The 27,236-nt window shown below is 44.8% G+C and overlaps 2 protein-coding genes across 3 annotated transcripts in view; one reads left to right on the top strand and one right to left on the bottom strand.

Annotated features, from left to right (window-relative positions):
• LOC137628773 (endoglucanase E-4-like) overlaps nucleotides 1-1,183 on the top strand; it is a 48,069-nt gene extending 46,886 nt beyond the window's left edge. Inside the window, exons 13-14 of one of the 2 annotated variants that reach the window (XM_068359977.1) lie at nucleotides 549-672; nucleotides 942-1,183. In XM_068359977.1, the coding sequence (XP_068216078.1) occupies nucleotides 549-665 (117 nt within the window). In that variant the 3' untranslated portion in view covers nucleotides 666-672; nucleotides 942-1,183. Of the gene's footprint in view, nucleotides 1-548; nucleotides 673-901 lie in introns of both variants that reach the window. The other variant, XM_068359976.1, reaches the window with a different exon arrangement.
• Nucleotides 873-26,659, bottom strand: LOC137628496 (U3 small nucleolar RNA-associated protein 15 homolog). The gene is made up of 7 exons (XM_068359651.1): nucleotides 26,638-26,659; nucleotides 24,917-25,134; nucleotides 24,191-24,355; nucleotides 15,484-15,635; nucleotides 14,707-14,840; nucleotides 5,636-5,703; nucleotides 873-1,104 (listed from the first exon to the last, which is right to left on the bottom strand). Exons 1-7 carry the CDS (start codon nucleotides 26,657-26,659, stop codon nucleotides 898-900), a joined length of 966 nt encoding a protein of 321 aa, XP_068215752.1. The 3' UTR covers nucleotides 873-897.
• Between the last annotated feature and the right edge of the window lie 577 nt (nucleotides 26,660-27,236).

The following is a 27,236-nucleotide window of genomic DNA, read 5'->3' as shown; positions in this document are numbered from 1 at the left end:
GTTTGTGCTAGCACGGAAGGGCATAATCATAAAACTTCCTGTCCTGTGACTCATGGAATCTATACAGATCCCATTTCTCCCAATTTGTTTTATACATCATATACATATACCAAAGGCACTTCCCCCAATTTTGGGGGGTAGCCGACATCAACAAGAAACAAAACAAAAAAGGGGACCTCTACTCTCTACGTTCCTCCATTTTATATTAAAATGTAATAATTATCAAAATTAACGATAACAAGAAATACTGCATTTTCTTGTAGGGATCAATGTTTTCTGCTTATTGAGTTACTTTAACTAATATCGCTGTAACTATGAAAGTAAGAGGAATTTTGACAAAATATTTTATATAAGCATTCTCCGTTGCCATACAAAGCTCAGTGAATTTTTTCAAGATTATGCATTTTTCCTCCAATACCCCCATATGTTGGCTTACTGGCCTGCCCCCCTTAAGCTTCTGTGATGAATGTGGGAATAGAAAAATGAACTACACTGCTATACTATCTGTTCTAGAATAGTTGTTAACACTATTTCTTTTTTTTTACAAGAATGACCAATATGTAGATGACCGTCACGACTATGTCAAAAACGAAGTTGCCTGTGATTATAATGCTGGGTTCACAGCAGCCCTTGGTGCCATGGTAGAAAACCACTACAGTAAATAAATACAAAGTAAGTAAAATTAATTAAATTATAGTACTGTATCTAGTTGTATTGCATGACCTTTTCAAGTGCATCAAACTTTCAAAAGTACTGTACAAAAAATAAAATCTGTGCATTATCAAAATTTAGAACATGCTTAGAAATCATACATACCCTTTGTGTACATAATTCTGGACTGACCTTGTGTAAGGAGTGATTAAATTACATGCTTTGATATTTCAACAAATTTATTTTTCAGTTAACTTCTACAAGATCCATTGGAATGGCTTTCTCCACAGGTTTTGCAGGCGACGGCATGGCAAGATTACCCTGAGGTAACAACATTGGTTCCTTTGTGTTTCCCGCAGTGTTGATGTCGTCAGTGTTGGAAACAGTGAGGAACATCTGGAGGACGCCCATCAAAGAGGCATGTTCTCGAGTCAACTCCATTTCAATGTGGATCTATGTAAAAATAAAAGAAATTTTTCAACTCTACTAGTGCCTGCATGCATTGCCCAAAAAATAAAATACTATCTGACTATCTGATGGTTTTTTATTCAAATCTAACTACAGTAATTAATGTTGAAACTAATTATAAATACCCAATCAAGATGAATTTTTAATTCACACTAAAAATTTACTAGTGCACACTACACAACCATAGTTGTGTATAAGTTTAACTAAAACTTGATGCACAAAGTATATACAGTAACAGCTATACTGTCTATTGACTACGACACCCTTCTTTCAGTAATCAAAATGTGTCTGACAAACAGAAAATGGAGACATGAAGTAGAGATGCCTGCATAGTACATGAGTAAGGAAGGTATTGAAGGATAAAAATACATCTACATAACAAAATCATGGTAGAAGTTTAGTATGTGATAAGTGGTTAGGTCTTGTGGTAAAAAGGAAAGGCTAAGCTGTTGGAAAACAGTAAATTATTTGAAAGTACAGAGAGAAAGACGGAGATGGAGGTCTTGTTAATAACCGAAGAGATGGACCATAATATAAAAAAAAAAATTGATACAACACAAAGTACAAAGGTGAATGCTACAATCAATGTCAGGATCTGACATATTGCTAATAGCCCTCTTGTCTTGCTGTGCAGATGTATGAAAAGGTTGCAACTAAAGACAACTTTCATTATAAAGGACTTCTGATTCCTGATTTCGTTAGATGATAAAGAAAGAGATAAACGCTTTCTTTATTTTTTTCTTTTAAATCCTTTAAAAGCAAATAGATTCCTATCAAAGAACGAAGGCACTTTTAGTGAAAGGCCCTCCAATTTGACATTCATCTTCTTCGTCGTTGTCTTTTACAGTAAACAAAAAAAATGTCCAACAGAGGGAATGGAGGAGAAAGATTGGTAGAGGAGGAAGAGAGAGGGTAAACTCTCCTTCCCCTTGCAGTCTGGCTGACCAATAAGAAATGGGCTCTCTCTCTAAGGAGGAAGATATAAGAGCTTCTTCTGCCACAACACAAACTACTACACTCGATGTTTTGGCATAAGGTGGCCACTAGGAACATTTCCTGAAATTGCAACACAGGAATCACCATCTGGGGAACTCCGTCGGTGCCAGGTGAGCCCACCAAAAGAAAAGCATTTAGTGTCTGGTTTGGAAGAATTGTATCATCATAAGAATAAAATTCACTTCACCATATGCTTACCTTTCCGTGTGCATCTGCTTGTAAGTGAGAATACTCATAAACAAGAAAAATAAACCAATACTTATCACAAACAAATGAAAGAGAAGATCTAACTGTTGAGACAGACAAAAGTGCCTCCCCACTGAGCCATCTGTCATTAATCAACTACCTTACTAATGATTCTATGGCTATTTCATTGCCGCTGAAGACAAATCCCCATTTTAAAAGACAAAACATTTGTATAGTTTGCATGTAGGAACAAACATTAACCCTTTTACCCCCGGGGTATTTGCGTTTATGGATCTGGAGAAAGCATATGATAGAGTTGATAGGGAAGCAATGTGGAATGTGATGAGGTTATATGGAGTTGGTGGAAGGTTGTTGCAAGCAGTGAAAAGTTTCTACAAAGGTAGTAAAGCATGTGTTAGAATAGGAAATGAAGTGAGCGATTGGTTTCCGGTGAGAGTGGGGCTGGGACAGGGATGTGTGATGTCGCCGTGGTTGTTTAACTTGTATGTTGATGGAGTGGTGAGAGAGGTGAATGCTCGAGTGCTTGGACGAGGATTAAAACTGGTAGACGAGAATGATCATGAATGGGAGGTAAATCAGTTGTTGTTTGCGGATGATACTGTACTGGTAGCAGACACAGAAGAGAAGCTTGACCGACTAGTGACAGAATTTGGAAGGGTGTGTGAGAGAAGGAAGTTGAGAGTTAATGTGGGTAAGAGTAAGGTTATGAGATGTACGAGAAGGGAAGGTGGTGCAAGGTTGAATGTCATGTTGAATGGAGAGTTACTTGAGGAGGTGGATCAGTTTAAGTACTTGGGGTCTGTTGTTGCAGCAAATGGTGGAGTGGAAGAAGATGTACGTCAGAGAGTGAATGAAGGTTGCAAAGTGTTGGGGGCAGTTAAGGGAGTAGTAAAAAATAGAGGGTTGGGCATGAATGTAAAGAGAGTTCTATATGAGAAAGTGATTGTACCAACTGTGATGTATGGATCGGAGTTGTGGGGAATGAAAGTGATGGAGAGACAGAAATTGAATGTGTTTGAGATGAAGTGTCTGAGGAGTATGGCTGGTGTATCTCGATTAGATAGGGTTAGGAACGAAGTGGTGAGGGAGAGAACGGGTGTAAGAAATGAGTTAGCGGCTAGAGTGGATATGAATGTGTTGAGGTGGTTTGGCCATGTTGAGAGAATGGAAAATGGCTGTCTGCTAAAGAAGGTGATGAATGCAAGAGTTGATGGGAGAAGTACAAGAGGAAGGCCAAGGTTTGGGTGGATGGATGGTGTGAAGAAAGCTCTGGGTGATAGGAGGATAGATGTGAGAGAGGCAAGAGAGCGTGCTAGAAATAGGAATGAATGGCGAGCGATTGTGACGCAGTTCCGGTAGGCCCTGCTGCTTCCTCCGGTGCCTTAGATGACCATGGAGGTAGCAGCAGTAGGGGACTCAGCAGTATGAAGCTTCATCTGTGGTGGAAATGTGGGAGGTTGGGCTGTGGCACCCTAGCAGTACCAGCTGAACTCGGCTGAGTCCCTGGTTAGGCTGGAGGAACGTAGAGAGTAGAGGTCCCATTTTTTTTGTTTTGTTTCTTGTTGATGTCGGCTACCCCCCAAAATTGGGGGAAGTGCCTTTGGTATATGTATGTATGTATGTATTTGGAAATTTCCAACCCTTAACCCCCAAGGGGTTATTTTTTTCCCAGCACATTTTGCAGTATATATTTTTTAAATTGCTCTAACAGCCTTAATTTTTGTCATAGAGAGGTCAGGTTGGTCTCATTCTCTTGGAAAATGCCTGAATTTTTTTTTTAAAAATATGAAAAACAAATTTTTATAGCATTTTTTTGCAAGGACGTACCGGTACGTCCATGGGGGTAAAGGGATGGCTTTTGTGAAATGTACCAGTACGTCCTTTGGGGGTAAAAGGGTTAAAATCTTAGTACTGTAATTATTACTATATGGTATCAAATACAGTACTGTGATAATTACTGACAGAAGCCAACCAAATGTCCCTACCTTAAACAAAAAATACATGGATACCATAATACACTAAATTACTGAAAAGATAAACATAAAAAAACCCATAAAAATTAATTACCCGTACTACTATATAGAACAACAAATAGTAACAATGAAACAAACCAACTACTATATGTAATCATATCAACTAAAAAACAATCAACATTTAAATAATAAGGCAAACTATGGTAACAGAACAGTAGCTATTCTTACACTAAATGAAATAACAACTTAAAATGATGTAGAGAACTGAGACCGAGTGCTTAGAATTAAACTCTTCTATAATATGGAAATTTTATTCAAGCTATGACCAACTTGTGGGATGATCTTCCTAATCAGACAGTTAAATCAGTGGAACTTTAAAAGTTTAAACTTGCAGTTGGGAATCAGTATATGGTACATTCCCAAAACGTATCCGTGGGGATCCAGCGGGTTCTCGGAATGTATCCACACCTGAAGACTTACAAGATCACCTCGTGCAGGATGCAAGCGGTGATCTTCTGAAGTCTTCAGCAATGTCTAAGAAGAGCTGGATAACATAAAGCTCTCAAGTCTCTGGCCTTAACATTATTATAATGCAAAGGTACACTCTCAGAGGAAGGTATTATGAAAAGGTGATGGCACATGTGATCACAGGAAAGCAATTGTGGGAGCCCGCGCACACAGGAGAGCGAGCGCAGAAAGGTGAGGGCAAGGTCCTATAGAAGCGCACCCAATGGAGAGCTCTCGTGGTTGTGCACACAGGAAAGCACCCTCCTACAAGCGTCCTCCTTGAGATGTCATCCTCTTTTTTGTCTTCAGTGAAAGGAGTCAAGCACTCTCTCCCATCGGAAAGGAAAGGTAAGAGACATGCACACTCCTATTACTGAAGGACAAAAGTTTGTATTCAGGCATGAACAGCTACAAATTGGTCTAAGTGCATACAGTAGATGATTACATAACTCTATTCAATTACTATACTTTTATCTTTCCTTGTACCATATATAAAGTGTTGAATAGAAAAATACATATCTTTTTTAACCTGAGAAATTACTAGTTCTATAACGATACAAACAGTTAAGTGTCTCAATTTTCTGAGCGACAAACGAATATCGTGAATAAGTATAGATCACTTATTACTTAAAATTGATTTAAGCAGCAATCCTCGTTTTATTCTACCATCTATTATTCTTGGTTTTCTCTCCAAGAAATAGGATATCTCTGAGGATCATTTTCTACTTGTAGTAGCTGTAGTGGTGTTAATAGTTGCAGTAATAGCAGAAAAATATGAAAATCATATGCTTTCAAAAGGCACTAATCGCTACAAGAAAGCACAAATAACTTACCTCACTTCTTAAATTTCTAAAATGCTTCACTAAAGCTGGACTTTCATCTAACGAATCTTCATATACATCTGCAATAATAACAAAAATTGAACCATTGGTATTACGAAATAATAATTTCTTATATTAAAGGACCAATTTATGTAATTCTAAAATTTTTATTTAGTAACTAATTAAAACTTTTATAAAATTTCCACATCTGAAAATCAATTTGAATAGTAATTTATCAGAAATCTAAGTTTCGCAACCCATCGACTTCAAGTGGCAAAATGACAAATTCGAAGATAATTTGTATTTTTCCTAACCATACAAACCTTAGCTATTTACAAAGGGTATTACTTATAGCGTAGCTGAAATGGCGAGCCATTAGAATTTAACGAGGGTGTATTACCCCCGCGCTAGTTAGCGGGGGGGTAGGGGAGTGGTAGCTAGCTACCCCTCCTCCCCCTCACACACAGGTGAATACTCACTTTCACTTAGAGGTAGGACTTGTCTTGGGGGACAGGGCTGGCGGGCAAATATGTGTAAATAGCTAAGGTTTGTATGGTTAGGAAAAATACAAATTATCTTCGAATTTGTCATTTGTTCCGTAACCGAAATACAAACCACGCTATTTACAAAGGGTGACTTATCCCTTAGGAAGGGTGGAAAGTCCCCAGCCATACTGGCTTTGGCTTTACCCGGGGACTCAGAATCCGAGTGAGTCGCACTCGAGAAAAGGAGTCCCTGCACCTCACAAGTTCCTTGCTCCGCAAGGAACCATGTGGCCTACGTAAGCTTGTGTGTGAAGGAAGAAGTGTGACCCGTCCTAGGCAGTTGACCTGGAGTTCCAGAAGGAACTCTGGGTTAGGACGTTCCCAATACCACCTCGTCAGGGTATGGGGGACGCGACAGTATTGACTCAATACTCGGAACACAAGGAAGCATGGTTTACCTGCAGAGGTTCGAGGTCAGCTATGCAGAGAAAAGGATGCTGCTTCCCCGTAGAGGGGATGATGAAGAAAGAAGTAAGGGCCAGACATACTTCTTTCGTTCATGCAGACTAAAACCTGATAACAATGCCCTCAACCTTCTGCTACCTGTCCAACAAGGAGCCTGAGGTTAGACCAGCTGTTGTGTAGCCACCACAGAGCAATAGAAAACGTATCGAGACTCCTGTGGGTCACGCCCTGCAGGAAGCGGGCTGCGAAGGTCATTAGACGCTTCCAGATTCCAGCTTGTAGCACCTGCGTCACAGAGTAGTATTACTCGAAGGCGAGGGACGTTGCGATGTATCCAACATCGTGCTGTAGGGCGACGTGACGGGGGAGGGTCTGAAGACAGGTCGAGATGAATGTCCTTGAGTCCGGGCTGAAGAGGTATACTGGTGACTCTCCCCCCATGTCCTCCTTGTGCTCCCAAATCGGCTGCAACTGAGGACAAACTGCAGCTGTTCCCAGCGCTAACCTCTCGATTCCTTACTGGCAAGAAAGAGAAGGTCTTGGGACATCAGACACAGAATGGAGACTCGAAATCTTGAATGAATCGTAACCGAAGGGCCGGGACCCTCAGATTCTGAGTCTAGCCAACAACTCAGGAGCGAGCCTGAATGTTGCCTTCCCCTCTTCCTTAGAAAGGGGGGAGTAGTAAGAGACCAAGAAGATTGCTTACACACTGGCCGTGGCCAGAGTAAGCAGAAGACCCAAGGCGGAATACAATCCGAGGCCTGCCGTAAAAGGGTCTTGAGAAGATCTCTTAAAGGACTAAAAGTCCGAGCCATGCTCCAAGTTGGAGGTCTTCCTCCGACTAGGGCAGGGACGATCGTAGCTTCGCATGAGCGAGGATAGATCCAGCGGGCAGGAAAAAGTTATTCCTTTAAGCCTGAAGGTCAGGGAAAGGCTGAGCGACAGGCTTCATTGCCGAGAGTGGAAAGGAGTTTCCTCCCGCCGAAAGGCAATAAGACCGTTATTGCTGGAGAAGAGGCCTCAAGGGAAGAGGTATATCTCCCACGGCACCAACCACCTTAGACTCTTCATTTTGCCTGGGAGACCCCTGTGGATGACTATCGCAGATGACGCGACCTCCGTACCGCGACTGTAGCGGGTTGTCTCTTCTAGAGGAGGAAGCGTAGTGTCTCCAGGCATGAAGCCGAAGCGACGCCCCGGTTCGGGAGAGATGTCGCAGTGTGGTTGCTTGAGTAGTCTGCGCCGTGGGAGAAGCTCTCCCGGGAGTTCCGTCAGGGGAAGCAGAGGGTCCAGAAACCGTTCTGCGCATAGTCCCAGTGGAGCTCTCCCATTGAAAGGTTGACAGACAACCTGGTCTTGTTGAGACCCATTGTCCACAGACAAAAAGGAGGGAAGACGCAGGCGTCGAAGTTGTCCCACCATCACCGGAATGCATCTTGCCAGAGTCTCGGGGTCTGAGACTGGGGGGAAGACAAGCGGAAGCTTGAGGTTCCAAGCTGTCGCGATCAGGTCCCCCAGACCAGCACTTGCTGGTTACCCAAGGTCAAAGACCCCCAGGTACACTCTCTCTATGAGGCTCTGCTCGGATAGTCTGAGAGAAACATTCCCCTGCCTGGAATGAGAGAGCCGATGGTGGTATTGAGAGAATCTCAATCATCCCGGTATCTCTACTGCAAGATGTGAAGGTGTGAAAATGCGTCCCCTGCTGGTTAGAATGAAGTCGACGCGCAACGGGGCGACTCGGCAGGAGCTGTAGGATCTGAAGAGGGGCCAGACTAAGGCCCCTAAGCCTGCCTGAATGAAGGAGAGGTATCCTTCAGGTCTTGACCATAGGCCTGGACCGGAACATGCCCCCCCCCCCCTTTCCTTTGACGAGTCCGAGAACCGCATCAAGAATGTGGGGAAAGGACGAGAATATCCACTACCATCAAGAGGCTCCATAGGTCAACACCCATTGCAGGTCTAATAGTTCCGCTGGTTCCATAGGGCCAGGGAGTCCGGTTAAACATTGCCTGAAGCCACCGGAACTTGGATCGCCCCACATGGAACTTATCCTGAGGCGACCGTTCGGACTATAGACGGGTCAATGAGGAAAGAAGAACTAGGAAACGTTCCAAGGTAGGGCTGAAAGCTCTGCTTGACTGAGAACAGGTACTGCGACTCTCCTCAGTCTTGCCACAGTCAACCGAAAGGAAGGCTCGGAGGATGTGGTAACAGAATCTGGCGTCCCCAGGTGGTCACCCATCCAAGTACCGACGTTGCTTAACCTCGCTGGACGGACGAGAAGCGGGGTTTCCAATGTGGTAAGGCGGTTGACTCAATATCATGTCCAGATACTCCAGATGTTGAGGCAGAGGAAGAGAAGGCTCCAAGCAAAATACCATGAGCCCACACTCATGGTAAGCATCCGGAAGCTTGTCCCGGCGCTGAAGAAGGTCGAAACCCGAGCCTACCGGAGTTGACCAGCCCTCCAAACAGCAGAGGAGGCGGAAGCCTGCACCTGAGCGGCCAAGAGGAAGGCAGGGAGAGTTCTCTGGGGAAACAAACCTGCTATGCCACGGCGGGATAGCCACACTGCATCATAAGCAGGAATACTTGCAGTCTAGGCTGAATTCGACGAGCACCCTGGAAGATGGATGGAATGGAAACTGAAAGTACCCGTCCTTCCGATCCAGGGTTTAAGGAGTCCTGTCGCCTCGTTACCAGTCTGATCGATTCTGCTGGTCTACGCTGGCCGAAGTTTGTTCGACAAACTTGATCAGGGCTGAGAGGTCGACTATGGACATCCCCTCTCAGATCCTTCCTTACAAGAAAGGATCGACTGAGGGGGCCGGGGGTGAAGCCGTCGATGATCCTAAGGAAGACCTTCGCCTAAGGTATGGATCATTCTGCCCAACCGGGCAACTCTGCTGACGCTATGGCATAGAGGTTCAGAGACACTGAATTCGCTGACAGAGACGGCAGGCGCGATATCCTTGGCTTCTCACAGAGATTGTGCGGGAATGGGCATCGGGAAGCTGTCATTCGGATGAGTAACCTTAAGCATCCTCCCAGCGAAAAACCTGCAATCCTAGAGATCGTGAACTCCTTTTATGACTATGCCCCCCCGGGGGAGTCTCCCGTGCCATCTGTTCCTGACAGGAGGAAACTGCAACTGGACACCTTGTCCCAGTTGTCGTAGCCGATAACTTAGGCCGACGTGGTTGAAAGAAAAGGGCGCTGGAGCTCTGCAGAGTCTGGAAGAAAGCGCCTTGGAGGAGTGAAACCGGAAGTCGATTTACTCCGCACAGCAGCTGTCTAAGTCTCTGTCCTTGGGCACAAACAAACTCTTCTCAAGGATGGAAGGGTGTCTGAGGTCGTCGACCTCCACAGATGAGACACCCGAAGGAAGCCCTCAGTCAGCGCGTCCAGATGGTACAACATCGAGCTTGTCCGCAAGTTAGATACTTAACGACGAAAGGCCAAGGTGCCTGAGCTCGAGAGGAGGAAAGTACCCTTGATCTTCCTGTAGCTTCCTTGAACCAAACCTCGGGCCGTACCCGAGGAGGGAAAGAACCTGGTAAGCTCCCAGAGGAAGAGGTAAGCAGTCACCCCTTGTCCGATGGAGAAATCTCGAACGGAAAGCCCCCCGCCAAAAATCCTTCCAGGGAGTGACGGGGAAGGGCTAACCCAGGTTCAGGAATAGAGGAGTGTTGCTCAGATCTCCCTTAAGTTTCTCCTATTCTTGCAAGTGCCATGCTCTGTGTTTACGGGGTGAGGCAGTGTTCTGGAAATACGCTCCAGAAGAACTCGCCAGGCTGGTCATGCTGCGAAAACCCCATTGGGAATCGTGGTCGCAATTGCCCTGGAGCTCGCGCGACGGGAATTCCTGGTGGTCGGCGAGCGATAACCCATAGACGAGCAATGGATACTGCAAGAAATAAGCCGACATTTGTGCAAAGAAACACTGTAGGTTCGCGCGACGGAACACCATCCGTCCGCGCGATGGAAAAACCGTTGGTTCGCGCGTGGGCGAACATTGGAGAGCATGAGCGTAGACGTGCAGGCACGTGGGCGTGCGGTTGCACGGCGAGCGGTCGCGCGGTTGCACGGGCGAGCGGTCGCGCGGTCGCACGGGCGAGCGGTCGCGCGGTCGCACGGGCGAGCGGTCGCGCGGTCGCACGGGCGAGCGGTCGCGCGGTCGCACGGGCGAGCGGTCGCGCGGTCGCACGGGCGAGCGGTCGCGCGGTTGCACGGGCGAGCGGTCGCGCGGGCGAGCGGTCGTGAGGGTGGGCAGGTGGATGAGAGCGAGTCCGAGGCGGCGAACGCAAGCGTTAGCGCGATGGCGAGGAAACGCGCTGCCGCGTGGGCAAGGAGGACCGCTGGCGATATGGATCAACAAGCGATCGGTGGTGAGCTGGTGAGCGCTAACGCGCAGGTTGGCAATGGCGCGTTGTGTTATGCCGACGCGATGGTCGAGCAGTATGCGCAGGTGAGCGATTGTGCATTGGCGAGCAGTATGCGAAGGTCAGCGATCGTGAGCAGTGATCAGCATGCGCCGGGTCGTGCGATGGTGATCAGTATGCGCAGGGTCGCGTGATGGTGATCAGCATGCCAGGGTCGCGCGATGGCGATCAGCATATGCAGGTCGGCGGTCGCGCGATGGCTAACAGCATCTTAAGGTGGGCGATCGCGCGATGGCGAACAGCATACGCAGTTGAGGGTCGCGCGATGGTGATCAGCATGCGCAGGGTCGAGCGATGGTGATCAGCATCCGCAGGTGTGCGGTCGCGCGATGGCGATCAGCATCCGCAGTTGAGGGTCGTGCGATGGCGATCAGCATCCGCAGTTGGGGGTCGCGCGATGGCGATCAGCATCCGCAGTTGAGGGTCGCGCGATGGCGATCAGCATCCGCAGTTGAGGGTCGCGCGATGGCGATCAGCATCCGCAGTTGAGGGTCGCGCGATGGCGATCAGCATCCGCAGTTGAGGGTCGCGCGATGGAGATCAGCATCCGCAGTTGAGGGTCGCGCGATGGCGATCAGCATGCGCAGGTGAGCTAGTAGCTGGCGAACCATGTTCCTTCAGAAGTGTTGGAGAACGTTGGTGTGCCGGCTGTAACACACGTGGGCGATCCGGAGATTGCTGGCGAGCTGATGATCGCTGGCGAGCTAATGATCGCTGACGAGCTGATGATCGCTGACGAGCTGATGATCGCTGGCGAGCTGATGATCGCTGGCGAGCTGATGATCGCTGGCGAGCTGAAGATCGCTGGCGAGCAGAAGGCTACGCGTGGAAGCCTGCGCAAAGAAGAAGAGTCCTTGACCCCGACCTGAACCGAAGTTCTAGATCGCAAGGGCGAACGTGGGCGCACAGGGCGCGTAACAGGAACCAACAGGAACCGCAGGGATGATCATCTTGAAAGCGCTGACGAACAGGAGAGCGCTGATGAGCAGAAGAGCGCCTGTGTGCTCACACTGAGCTGGAGCAGGAGAGAACACAGCAAAAGGGCGCGCAGGGAAACCCTGACACGCAAGGGAAGAACCCCCGTGGGGGCAACCCTTTGCCCCGAAGGGATCGTTGTCCGCCGGGAGACTGATGTCCGTCGGAAGACCGCTGTCCGTCGGGAAGACCGTTGTCCGTCGGGAAGACCGTTGCCCGTCGGAAGACGAGTTCAGACTGCTGTCCATCTGCACCAAGGCGGAAGATCGAGAAAAAGGAGTTGTAGGCTGCAAACGGAGATCCAAAAAGGCGCCTCAAGCACCCTTATAGGGAGATGAGAGGCCCTTACGACGAGGCGGACGGTGGGCCTTACGGCGAGGGAGGCCAACAGCAACAGCAACAGGAGAAACCTCCGAAGAGGAGTCTCTATGAGTGTACTCTCTCGCGAACGAAAGAGAAACACTTCGTGGAAGAGACTGGTCAGCCAGTGACCTAAAAGGAGCAATCCTCGGAAGAGGAGCTCCTGCAGTTGCCCAGCCCCTTGAGCGAAACTGCAGGTGCGACCGCTCAGCACCAAGAGCATAGTCGCACGAAAAAAAGGCAAGAGAAGAACCCCCCAAAAGGGGAAAAACTCAAGCCTGGACAGGAAAAACTTCCCTCGGAAGGAAAGTTACCTGCCCAAGGATGCAAGCCTCCTGAGAGTTCTAAAATGAACTGGAGAGCTGTCCGTCGTCACGGGAGTACTACCAGTAGAAGGAGACACGCCCCTGACGAAAATACAAGGGGGGAGGCAGCAACAGCCGAATCCCCAGAACTCAACCAGACAGCTCACACCGTTGCTATATTACAGAAACGAACTAGATCGGTAACTGTAAAAAAATAAAACAAATAATATTAGTACACATTCATTCCCCCGGGAAGGCTCCGAAGAGGAATCCCGAGGGAAAGGAACAAGAATTACACAACAGGCACGTGCCCTCACAACCACTTACACTCGCGGAAGGAGAGCTGTAACCAAAACAGAATTATAACAATTATAATTATGTAACTATGTAGTTATGAAATTTAAAAATGAATGAACACTAAAGAAAGAACGAAAACCCCGAAAGGAATCGTTCTACAAGCTGAAAAACAAAAAACAACTACAATTAGATTCATAACTAATTGAGACAAACGTACGGCGTAGCAACCCCCCACACGGAAAGGAAGCTAGGCTACAAGGCCATAGTAACACGTAGTAAAAGGGTGAACGACCTCAAGAGAGAGAGAGAGAGAGAGAAAGACTTAAGTCAAACTCGATCGCCACCCATAAAAATACGCCGTGGTGGCCTAACTGCCGAGGCCTCCACGTAGATATCGTACACTACACACACAAATCTGAAAAGGAAACTTACTCATTTCTATACTCAAATATATATACAAACATGAAAACATGTTTACATATATATTGAGTAAATGAAAAGTAAGCGATTAAGTAAAGACAAAACAAACAATGGCTGCCAAGCGAGGACCAAGACAGAGACGTCTGTCACAGTCCGAGCCAAAAGTGAAAGTGAGTATTCACCTGTGTCACCCTGTGTGTGAGGGGGAGGAGGGGTAGCTAGCTACCACTCCCCTACCCCCCCCCCCCCCGCTAACTAACGCGGGGGTAATACACCCTCGTTAAATTCTAATGGCTCGCCATTTCAGCTACGCTAAAAGTAATACCCTTTGTAAATAGCGTGGTTTGTATTTCGGTTACGGAACAATTAGGTTTTTCTGCTTTTCAGAAATTATCTGCTTAAACATTTTTCCAGCATTAGGCAAGTTTTAACTACCAATGTTAGGCAAAGTTTGGCCTTATTTATGCATTCTCTTCTTTTGCTCCAAGAGATGTTATACATTAACTGTTACAAGTAAGGGGAAACCAGTCGGTTTTTTTTTAGAATAATAACTTTAAGCATTCTTTTTGTGAATCACTGTACAACCTACAGGCCAAAATTCTTTACGAGATATGATTACTATTTCTACAGGTGTGGAGACTTGCCTTCCATCTTCCTACTTGCACTTTCATAATCCCCACCCCAGCATAGCGACTATAAATCTGAGAAGTGAATATATTATGCTATAGTTTTACAGTAAAAGAATTTCTGCAACCCAATAAGTTTACAGTACATAAATACCCTATAAGGGTGAGCGAGCTGGGTATATTCCTGGCATTCCATGCAACTTTTTTCTCTGGTATATTTAGCAGTATTTATACCTTAGAAATGGGGCCATAAGGAGCATTTCACTAGGCGACACAGGTCCCTCACCCAGAAATAGATTTTTCCTTCGTCAAAATCCCTTTTTTAACCCAATTTCTTTACAAAAAAAAAAAAAAAAAAAAAAACTTGAGCCTAGACCTCCGCAACGCCAGCTTATTTCTCGACCTTGACCTTAACATGTATCAATTGGCGTGGATTTTCATACACTCAAATATGAACCAAGTAGTAAGTCTCTCAGACAATGATGTCCAAAATTATGGCTGATTACGTGAATTAGACATTTTGCTTGACCGTGACCTTGACTTTCAAAAATTTAATAATTTCCAGCTATTTACATAACAATTAATCCCTACCAGTTTCATTACTTTACAATAAAAATTGTGGCTAGGGAGCTGTTCACAAACAAACAAACAAACAAACACACACACAAACAGAGGTGAAAACATAACCTCCTTCCAACTTACCAATGAGTGCATGCACCACATCCATTAATGGCTGCTTGTATAGGGGATGACGTATGTTTCTTTTTATGAATTCCATCAGACGGGTCAACTCCTTGGCATCCCGACCGGCTATGGCCGTTTTCAACCCTTTACGTCTGTAAGACACATCATGTCGCTTAAGAGATTTTATTCATAGTGGAATATTATCATCATCATTATTATTATTATTATTACTAGCTAAGCCACAACCCTAGTTGGAGTAACAACATTAAAATAGATCTTTCATGTCTAATCAATAAAAAGAGACAATGAGAGGAAACTTCAAACATTTAATAAACAAATAAAGAAAACTTTAAGACAACAAAGGCAAAGGAAAAAGTCCCTAACTCACTTCATATAGGGTTATGAATTCTTAAAAGATACAATTAATATGAGCAAAAGTTCAAAGTTGGAGCAAATATTTTTATGTTGACCAGGCTGACTTGAGTCTTTCTATAGTTTATATATGACATATCTGTTTTGACTTTATTACTGTTTTTAGAATGATTTATTGTTAACTTATTTTCATCATTTATCTATTTCCTTATTTCCTTTCCTCACTGGGCTATTTTTCCCTATTGGAGCCCTTGGGCTTATAGCATCTTGCTTTTCCAACTAGGGTTGTAGCTTGGCTAGTAATAATAATAATAATATAGTGCACTATAATCAAAGTCACATTACATTCCACTTATCAGCTGAAAAATAACAGATACATTATAGTTTTGGAAAACCTCTTAAAATAGACACATTAAGACTTACTTTATGAGTTCACGCATCACATTTACAGTGACGTGGGGCTTCACTCTACAGACGTACGGCAAAAGAACAGCATCTAGCGCTTTGCTGTACTGATATTTTCTAAGATGGATATCATACTCAGACAGAGCAGCTCTTTCATCTGCATTCACTACCTGGAATTATTAAAAGAAGAAATTAAAAAAGATATATCAACAAAGTACTTTCCAAGGTTTAACAGCTCTACTTTAAATAATATTTCCAGAAAAAAAAAATATAAAGAATGATGCTACTATACAGTACTATACCCCTTTCATGACTAATTGTCCCAAAATTACCTTTCCTAAAGACTGAATCTATAATTACAAGGCATTACTTATCATCCATGATGAAGTTTAATCCCAAATAGAAGTTTTTGGTCTAATACCATAAACGGATAATTCAACCAAAATACATAACAAGTTTTGGGATGCTGATGCCAAACATTCTAAGGATACTAAAGCCACTATTGTATCCACTATTTTCTTAACCTGTTAGGCATCAACCACGTAATAATATGTTCACCACAATCTACTCGGTACCGCCTTCAACTGGATATTACGTTCATGATTTTAAATGAGTGTTTCAAGTCGTCAGTCTCGTAATAATACGTTGACTCGTATGGTAAGTATGGGAAAACACTATTTGGCAACACACTCAGCTTAAGCAAGCTGTAAATGGAAACCTATATGGCGTCTGGCAACTTTTTTCTGAAGGTCGCTAACGTTAGACAACTGGTACTGTATGGTTTCCTTTCAGTGAGCTTCGGGTGTTTAGGTTGAGAGGGTAATTTGTTTTGCTTCTTTCACAATGAGTGGCCTAGAGACGAGGCATATTTCTTTAGATTAAATAAATGAAATACTAGATAAGCAAGCTGATGATGATAACAATGCATAATAATGCATAGATGTATGATATTTTTCATTACGTATTATGTACCCTTTTGAAATAAAATAATAGTAGTATTAATTTTTCATTCCATTACTTAACCCATTTACCCCCAAGCTATTTGGAACTTTCCAACCCTTAACCCCAAGGTGTTTTCTTTTTCAAGCACATTTTGCAATATATATTTTTTAAATTGCTCTAACAACCTTAATTATTGTCACAGAGAGGTCAGCTTGATCTCATTCTTTTGGAAAATGCCTGAAGTTTCTCATAAAGTTATCCAAAATATGCAAAAAAATGTAAATAGCAGTTTTTTGCAAGGACGTATCGGTACGTCCATGGGGGTGAAGGGATGAGTTTTGTGAAACGTACCAGTACGTCCATTGGGGGTAAAAGGGTTAATTAATATTCCTACATTTAACTACAAATACAAATTATAAGCATAAAAATTAATATTACCTTTGAAAAACTATCATTAGTGAAATGACTGCTACCAAAAAAAAAAAAAAAAAAAAAAAAAAAAAAAAAGCATGATGGTACGTTAGTAGCGAGGTGGTCTCAGGCGGATGCTTAACAGGTTAAAGGTTACTCATGAGTGGCAGAGACTAAGGACCGGCCAATATCCTAGAGATAAACCATACATACATTTGATCAGATCCCAAGCTGTCTTCTCCACTAATTCATGTTGTTTTCTTATGTACTTTTAGGTTATCACCTCCAATGGATTTGTTTTATAATAGTGGGAATCATTAGGATTCCGTTCTAGGCCTTTGTAATTCCTATGAGCATAGAAAACCTTCCCTAACTTTGTTACTAGTTCCAACAATTTCCAGATAGTCAGGATGATATCTACGTACATAACATAAATAGTGTCTGCATCCTAGCTGGAACAACTGACATTGAAAACATGACAAATTCGGAGATAATTTGTATTTTTCTTAACGATACAAACCTTTAGCTATTTATTAGGGGTATTACTTTCGACAAAGCTGAAAGGACGAGCCATTAAAATATAGCGAGGGTTAACTACCCATCCCGCTAGTTAGCGGGGGGGGGTAGGGGTGTAGCTCACTACCCCTCCCATTCACACACTTGTGATTGCACTCACTTTGCTTGGTCTGGGTCGTCTGTAACAGAACAGAGACTCGTAATCCAGAAGGAGCCGAATCTAGGATCCGCCAACCACGAATTTTGAGTCTTAGCAACAAACTCTGGGGTGAAGCAGAAACTTACTTCTCCCCATCCCCTTGAATAGGCGACGCCATATGAGAGACCATGGAGTTTGCAGACTCGTTTGGCCAAAGCTAAAGCAAGCAGGAACACCGTCTTCAAAGTCAGGTGACAATCTGTTGCCTGGCGTAATGGGCCATAGGGAGGCCTCTTTAGAGACTGGAGAACTCGAACCACGTTCCATGTGGGAGGTCTCACTACAGACTGAGGACAGGTAAGTTTGTAACTGTATGAGTCAGGAAAGTTCTAGTGATGAGGAAATGTTCATTCCCTTCAGTCTAAGGGCGAGGCTTAAGGCTGAGAGATAGCCTTTTACCACCGAGTCTGAGAGGCCTATTTCTTCACGCAAATACACGAAGAACTCCGCTATCACTGAAATAGTGGCATTGAATGGAGATACCCCTTCCACGACACCAACCAAAGAAGACATTCCACTTCGCCTGGTAGACTGCTGCTGATGATTTTCACAGGTATCCAAACATCCTGTTCGCAACTTGTTGCAAAAATCCTCTCTGAGTGAGGAGATGCTGGATAGTCTCCTAGCGTGAAGTAATAGAGAAGCTATGGCTTTGTTGTAGATGTTGCTGTGTGGTTGTCTGAGTAGATCATGTCGTGGAGGGAGTTCTCTTGAAGGCTCCGTCAGGAGCTGCAGGAGGTCCGGGAACCATTCCGCGTGATGCCATAGCGGAGCTATGAAGGTCATTGAGAGGTTGACCGATGTTCTGACCTTGTTGAGTACCCTCTTCATCAGACAGAACGGGGGAAAAACATGAACTTTGATATTGTTCCACCGTTGTTGGAATGCATCTTGACAGAGAGCCTTGGGGTCTGGGACTGGGGAGCAGTACAACGGGAACCTGATGTTCAGGGCCATTGCAGAGAGATCCACCACCAGAGAACCCCACAAAGTTAGGACTTTGCTGATTACTAGATGATCCAAAGAGCATTCAGTACTCACTATCCGAGATGCTCTGCTCAGGTTGCCGGCGAGCACATTCCTTTTACCTGGAATGAAGCGTGCTGATAGTGGTATCGAATGAATCTCGGCCCATCTCAGTATCTCTATTGTTAGATGGGATAGGGGCTACTAAAAAGTACTTCCATGCTTGTTGATGTAAGCCACTACCATGGTGTTGCTGCTCATCACCACCACTTAGTGGCCCCGCCCGCAACGAACTGATAGAACTGTTGAAGGGCCAGAAAGACAGCCTTCAACTCTTAAGAAATTTATGTAGAGGTATTTTTCTGACTCTGACCAAAGGCCTGAGGTCAGAAGCATCTGAGAACAGCATCAAATCTGGGGGGGCGACGAGAAGATCTACACCCCTCCGCAGATTCTCGTCTGCCATCCACCACTCGAGTCCATACGTTCCACTGATCCCATAAGGATCAGAGTGTCCGAGGAATCAAAGGCTTAATTCCACTTGGACTTGAGGCACCACTATAGGGATCAAATCCTGAGGCAGCCATTGGGAACTAGACGAGCCAAGGATGATAGGTGTCCGAGGAAACATAGCCACTTCTGGGCCGGGAGTTCTTCTCGTCAGAGAGAGGGTCTTGCGACCTTTCTCAGCCTCACTATCCTGCCGTCTGATGGGAAGGCTTTGTGGGGATTGGTGTCCATGACCATACTTGGGTATACCAGTCTTTGAGTGGGAAGCAGGGAGGACTTCTCGCGGTTTACTATGATCCTCATATCTTGGCAAAGTCTCAGAAGTTTGTGTCAGTGTTGAAGAAGGGTTGCCACTGAGTCTACTAGGTTCAGTCAATCGACCAGATAATGGAGGAGACGGACGCCAATCCTGTGGGCCCAAGATGACACTAGGGTGAACACTCTGGTGAAGACTTGGGGTGCTATAGAAAGACCGAAGCACACTACACTGAACTGGTATTTCCTGTTGTCTAGGCTGAATCTTAGGTACTTCATTGAAGACGGATGGATTTGGATCTGAAAGTACGCATCCTTTAGGTCCAGTGTGCACAAGAAGTCCTGTGATCTTACCGCTTGTCTGGCCGTGTCTGCCGTCTCCATGCTGAACGGAGTTTGTTTGACAAACTTGTTCAGACGCCCTTTTAAAAAGAAAGAGTCGACTGAAGAAGCCTGGGGAGTCATCGATGACCTCTTGGATAGCACCCTTCTCCGACATGGTCCAGACTTCTGCCCGGAGGTCTAGCCCCTTTGCTGATTCCATCGCAAAGGAGTCTATTGATACTGGATCACTGATTAGGGAAGGGAGAGATGACATGAACGTGACGCGATACCCTGAATGAATCATGGAGATTGTCTAGGGATCGGCTCAGAGTTGCTTCCACCTGTTCTAGCAACTTTGTAGGCATCCCCCCAACGGTGGACAAGCAGGGGGAGCGCCTATCCAAGTGCTTGCGGCAACTTCCTCAAGGATATTTTCCTCCCTTGGAGGACTTTGCACCTTTCTTGTCTTTGGTAGGAAAGGTCTTTTTGGACACTGTTTTCTTCGCTGACGAACTCATCGATGTTTCGGGCGGGTTCGGCTGTTTTGGAGCTGGTGGTCTGTAGGGCCGGGATGTTAAGGCCCTATGGAGGAGAGAGTCCTAGTGCGACTTCCTCTACGTCTCTGCAGACTGCTCCACATCACTTGGCTCAAACAATGAAGATCCCTGGAGAGAGGAGTTCCTGAGCCTAGTGGTTTCAGCGTTACGGACTTGCTGATGGAACCTCTCGGATACTGAGTCCAAACACTTAAGGATGGTATTAGCTCACGAGTTCGAAACTTGGTGGGATAGGAACTCGATGGTACGGGTACCCGAGAGGAGGAAGGTTTCTATATCCTTCCTGGTACTTTCCTTAGAGAAATCCTCAGTCCGTACCAGGATTCCCAAGGACCCTAACCATACATCTAGTCACGAATTAGCCTACATGCCATACTTCGCGACTCTTATGACTGAAAATCTTTGTCGCCGAGAACACGACCTGACGGCTGGAGAGTCTCTTTAGAGAGACCCCCTTGATCAGCTCTGCCAGAGAGTGGTGGAATGGAAGAGCTGGTCGAGGCTCATCCAAGACCTCATAGTACCTCCTTTGCTGTACGCGAGGAGTTGGGAGGAGCTTGGCCGTGGAGCCTGAACGAAGGGAGGATAAATCAGAGCGCTGTAGGGCGATCTTACCCCGGGCACTCTTCAGCCCCTGAGACCAGGGCAAAGCTGCACTGGACTTTGGGGGCTTTTGGTGCCCTTCCGGGAGGGTATCTCTGGATCGGCAAACCCGTTAGGAACACTCATCAATCAGAACTTGCCAAAACACATTCTCCGACTCTTTCTGTTCCCCCTCTGAGGTGGGATTGGCAGAGAAGTCTCCTTCATCCACTCCCAAGAGCTCATCTCAGGGTGGGTCATGATCATCTCCAGGGTGACTTACGGTTCCTGTGGGTTTGGTAGTCCTCCTGGAGGACTTGGGTAGCGTCTTAGAATCCTTCGACTCCTTGCGGGGCAGAAGGTACATCTCCAACATGGAAGGCCTGGATGGTCTATCCTTCCTGGTCTCTACTGGAGGTGGAATGCTCTCCTCACGAGGGGAGTCTTCTTCTGAAAGTGGAAGGGAGACTGACACATGTTCCTCGTCAGGTTCCCTTGGCTGGGGCGGCAGTGAGCCAGAAGTGTGTCTGGGAGGAGTACCAGAGAGGCTTGGCCTTATTGTTGAAGGCCTCACAGAGGTCAGTTTCACCCTAGAGGATGCAATGGTATCTGAGACTCATCTTTTCCTCTTCAGAGGAGAGGCAGCTGAGATTCTTTGCCGGGACTCTGCTAGTGCCGAAGGGTATTGAAGGCTAGCAGAGGCCTCCAGAGCAAGCTGAGAAGGTAAGCCCAAAACCTTGCACTACTGCCCACACAATCTGACAATGGTGCCAAATCAGGGCTGCTTGCTAACACTGGTGCTGTCACAAAGATCCCCTGAAGGGAGGGGAACCGAAGGTTACCTTTGACGAGTGGGTCCACCTTTGGCACCGGAATCTTCTAGATCTTGAATTCCCCAGGAGCGCTCATTCACCATTTCCCGGCTTTCGCACTGTAATGAGTTTGCGGGGAGGGGAATGGGGCGATGGAGACCTGGGTGACAGGACCGATGGTCAGGAGGGCGAACACCTACCTTTCCATTCCTGTTCCTTTTTGTTGACACCTACCTGATCCTCCGTTAGATGGTGTGATTTCCTGGAAGTCGGAGGAGGATAATGAATATCCCCTTCTGCCTCTGCCTGCCGAAGTTGTGGAGAATTCCCATGCGGTGCGAGCGCCTATGCATCGCCGAGAGCCTACGTGCAGGCAAGCGTTGTCTAATTTCCAGCTGTTGACGACGAGATCTCGGGGAAGTAGGAACGTGTTTGCACGCACTGGTGAGTTGGCGAACGTTGCCGAGTTGGTAAACGTTGGCGCGTAGGAGCAGAATGACTCGTTGGCGATTGTTGATGCGCAGGCAACGTTGGCGATTGTTGATGCGCAGGCGACGTTGGCGATGGGAATATTCTGTCCAATGATCCGTTGACACGTGTGTGTTGACGATTAGGTGACTATTGCCGTGGAGAGAGTTGGTGAGCACCAACAGTGGCAAGGGGCAGCAGTCACGCATCCAGGTGAATGGTGATCTAAAGCAACTCGCTGTCTAGGAGAACAGTGCTTGGAAGGAGCTTGGCGCGCTGGCAAACGACATATTGGTCGGCGATGGTCCGAAGGCGTGAATTGAACAAAATCCTCTCGACCAGCCGGAGAGGCGCGCGCTGGTGAATGGCACACAGGACAAAGACGCGCAGGAGAAATACACGAAGGGAATTGGCGCATAGGAGAAAGGCAAATAGGCAGACAGTGAGATGGAGAAGACAGGACAGGAGGCGGATGGAGTGGTAGTCGGTGAGTCAGAGGACGGCCAGTTGAAGATTGGCGCGCAGGATGTCGAGCTCGCGAGAGGATGGCTCCTTTGGAAGGACGAATATCGTCCGAAGGGGATCGCGCAGGATCCTCAGGCACAGAGTTCGGAACCGAAATTCGTGGACTAACGGCAGCATTGTCAGGAGAAGGTCCACATGCAGGTGAAGGTCGAGAGCCAGAAGACGTTGGACAAGGAGGCTTCTCTGTGAAAGAGGGCTGCGATGACGAGGCTGAAGAGCCTAAGAGTCGTATCTTCACCGATGGTGAAGGAATACCTCTGAGGCAAAGAGGGGGGAGAGCACGTCGGGAACGACTCCCACGGTGACGCCCTCTAGGGGCCAGTGTATCAGCAAGCTGACTTTCAGCAGCAGTCCTCCGAAGAGGAGTCTCTATGATTGAACTCCCTCGAGGGTGAGAAACGCTCGCAGGAGAGACGTCCCTAGGACTTTGCTTCCCCCTTGAATGATGTTCGGCATGGGAGGAAGAGCAGTCTTTGGCAACAGCGGACGAATCAGAAGAGGCAGGAACATTGGCAGGATGGGCTGCAGACAACACCTCTGACACCATGATGTTTACAAGGGCCAGAGGATTCACTTCCGACGCCGGCGAAAGCTGCACACTAGCGCCATGGCGAAGAAGCTGCAGCAGGGCCTCCTTGGAGGGCAAACACAGTAACCCCTAGGATGACCAATCCAGTAAAAAGGGAGAAAGAGTCATGGACCCACCTAGGGGAAGCAACAGCGTCTCTCGAGGACCGAGGTTGTCCAAGTACTAATTGGCCTACGCTACTACTTGACGGTCCCTCGGAGGAGACCGAACGAGCAGGAGCTTCAGAGGAAGGTCGAGAAGTAGAAGAAGAGCTCTTGGGTTTTACCCCCTTCGATAAAACCTGCTTAGACTACTTCTTTCGCCGTCGCCTAAACCTTTCCCACTGAGAGGCAGTCTACTCCCAACACTTATTATCGATATCGCATTAACGACCTCTGCAGGTAGGGCAAAGGGTGTGAGGATAGGTGTCCTCGGCGGATATGAATGTACCGCAGATGCGGCCCTCAGGACCTAGGGCAGGTACACATGGCTGACAGAAGTCAACACAAACACACACTCACACTAAAAAGAGAGAGAGCAAAAATAGCATTAATGGCAGTCCAAATACTTGCGAGGATGAAGAGCGGCAACGACCTTTCACTATCACCAAAAGTAAAGTGAGCTCAATCATAGAAGTGTGAGTGGGAGAGGTAGCGAGCTAACACCCAGCCCCCCTAACTAGTGGGATGAGTAGTTAACCCTCGCTAAATTTCAATGCCGTGTCCTTTCAGTTTCGCCGAAATTAATACCCCTAATAAATTGCATAGGTTTGTATTCCAGTTACGGAGCAAATACGGTTTTGTTACGAAATGTGGATTACAGTTGCTATTGTACTAATTGTACAGACATTTTAATCTAAATCCTTCCTTTTCCAAGTCTACTTTATTTGCCAAAAAACCATATCAACCTCACCAAAACAAATTTGGGTTGCGAAAACCATTGGCAATTCCTGTCACAGAGAAAATAATTCTGTACATCCATCGTAACTCAAAAAGTGTAGGAACATACATTCTTATAATGGCACAAAACATCATATGAATTACAAAAGGACAATTTTTACTATAATCAGGATAACAATAACATTACTCACATGATCCCCAACCCTCATTCTGGTGTCTTCAATGACAATATCACGAGCTTTCTTAGTCTTATCCTTCTCAAGGCGAGTCTTTGCGGTTTCTGTTCGCCTGTGCTGGAAAGATATCAGTCCAGACCCACCAGAAATCATTCCAACAACAAGCGTTGAATCCTTAGGCTGCAATTCAAGAAACCTATTAATTTTTTTTTTACCTAAGTAAGGGGTACTAGAAAATTAAAGACAAATAGAATACCTAATATCTAATAAAAGTTTGATAATTTGGAGTTTCATACAAATACCCAAGAAGAAAGTCTCTGGAGAAGAGGGTTAGAGAGGGACACTGATGGCGGAAGTGGTGTAAGGAGAAGAGGCTTTTAGATGATACTGTTTTTAACTTGAACGTACACTACGAGCATTACTTTATTACATACAGCTATTCACACAAGCATTGTGATACATGAGCTATGGAAGTCTTCATGTGGAGGAGCTGTGTGGACAAGAGGAGTTTAGACATCCTGATCCTTGTATATGCACCACGAGCAGTAAAGTTATATGAAGATATTCATTCAAAGCAGAGTAATGATAATTAAACTGTGACGTGCAGGTGGGAGAAGAGTTCTGGCAACATATAAATTGCATGCACACCCTAACTAGTAATGCTCCATAAACAACCATTAATAGTACATAATAGCATAAAGCCCTAAATCTTCATGAAAGAAAAAAAAGTGTTCAACTTACAGCTACTCCCATGCACAAAACTGGAGCCGGAAAATCAAGACTGTGTACGACAGTGTATGTGCTGACATCGTATATCTTGACATGACTGTCCAGTGACCCTGAAAGAAGTCGTTTCTTGTCCGTAGCAAATGCTAAACTTGTGATGGTTTTATGATGCTGGCACAGCTTTGAGAGGATTTTTCCACCAACTGCATCCCATACTCTCACTTCATTACCCCCTGAAAAAAAATTAACTCGTATACAAATATGTGCAGTAGAGAAGAAAAGGAGAAACTATGCATTTGATGATACCCATTGTGTACGATTTAAAACCCAAACAGGAGACACAAATTATTACTCATGTCAAAAAACTAATACAATCACAGAGTAACACAGCTACAACTTTCAAGTTCATACGCAAGATTTCTTAAACGAGGACTAAAACTTAACCCTTTTAACCCCCAGGCTATTTGGAAATTTCCAACCCTTAACCCCCAGGGGGTTATTTTTTTCCCAGCACATTTTGCACTATATTTTTTTTAAATTGCTCTAACAACCTTAATTTTTGTCATAGAGAGGTCCGGTTGGTCTCATTCTCTTGGAAACTGCCTGAATTTTTAAGAAAAATTATCAAAAATATGAAAAAAAAAATTTTATAGCATTTTTTTGCGAGGACGTACCGGTATGTCCATGGGGGTAAAGGGATGGCTTTTGTGAAATGTACCAGTACGTCCTTTGGGGGTAAAAGGGTTAAAAGTGGTTAAGTTACATAGACATTAACAACTGTAATTTGTAGGAAAATAATTGCGAGCTGGAAATTTTAAAATTCTTCTATTGTAATCAACAGTAGCAGAGCTATTAAAAATATATTCAATTAAATGCATAGGTTTTATGACATCAGTTCAAAAGATTCATAAAATATTATAGTACTAAAATACTCTTCTACTAACATTTTCCTTCCATGATACTAACCCCATTCAAATGCAATACTGAATATGAAAGCTAACACAAATGGAAAAACTTACAATTTATTATTTATACGCTAGTACTAATGATCAGCTAAGCTATATCATCAACGTAAGTCAGTTCTTAAACAAATTGCATCCTCTTAAACAAATCACAATTTCTGGAAAGTCTTGCGTAGGCTGGAAATATTCAAGATTCTAACAAAAATTTCTTTATGCAATTTGATTGAAACTTGAAATTAGGAAAGTCTGATAAAATCACTTAATATTGGCGTTGATTTGTATTCCTTTACTTGTGGCTTGGGTCATGTGAGTTATTCATGGATTTTGAATTGGGTAAAAAAAAAGTGAAAATTCATTCTCTTCTGATCTAGAGCCCACTAAACCTCCAGGATAAAGCTACTGCTAATCATGACCTCACTGGTGACAACAGCATAAACTTTTGTTGACGGTATATGTCCAAAAGGGAAGTTTTCAGCCAAGGTAAAAATTATACCTCTGAAGAAATTGAAACTGTTAAACCTCCTACCAAGATTAAAAAGTCAAAATTTACTTTAATTAATTGAAACTAACCTCTAAAAGGGCAAAGGAGACAATATCAAAATAGACATCAGACATCAATGACATTAAAAAAGTATCTTTTCTCTTTACTCATTTGAATTAGTTGTCCCACGGCGTTAACATGAATAATAATTAGTTTTTACCATTTTAAAGCAAAAACCTTTGGACAAACCCTTAAGTCTAATATTGGGACTTTAATTGCCTTGTTAAACTAACTGATATGATGATGTAGACCCATTTTTGACAATGTTTTGAAACTCCAAAAACACATTCATCATAAATTATTTGTAAGACATGCACTGATACAGAATGATTTTGATATTTGTACTTCTTTGCATTAAGAAATAAAAGTAAAAAAATAGCTAATGAATTTGTGTATTATTGCCAATCTTAATGAAAACAAAAATTGTTTTATTAAAAAAAAAAAATGATATTTTAATTATAAAATAAATTTTTGAATATACTTACCCGGTGAATATATATAGCTGCAACTCTGTTGCTCGACAGACAAAAAACTGTAAAAAACTCGCCAGCGATCGCTATACAGGTTGCAGGTGTGCCCATCAGCGCCAACTGTCGGCCAGATACCATACTCAATGTAAACAAAGACTCAATTTCTTCTCATCCCACTGCGTCTCTATTGGGGAGGAAGGGAGGGTCGTTTAATTTATATATTCACCGGGTAAGTATATTCAAAAATTTATTTTATAATTAAAATATCATTTTTAAATATTTAACTTAGCCGGTGAATATATATAGCTGATTCACACCCAGGGTGGTGGGTAGAGACCAGTTAAATATGTTTACATCTTATG

The sequence above is a fragment of the Palaemon carinicauda genome, chromosome 36 (genome assembly GCF_036898095.1).
Source record: "Palaemon carinicauda isolate YSFRI2023 chromosome 36, ASM3689809v2, whole genome shotgun sequence".
Classification (NCBI taxonomy): Eukaryota; Metazoa; Arthropoda; class Malacostraca; order Decapoda; family Palaemonidae; genus Palaemon; species Palaemon carinicauda.
This window is presented reverse-complemented; position numbering and strand designations above follow the sequence as displayed.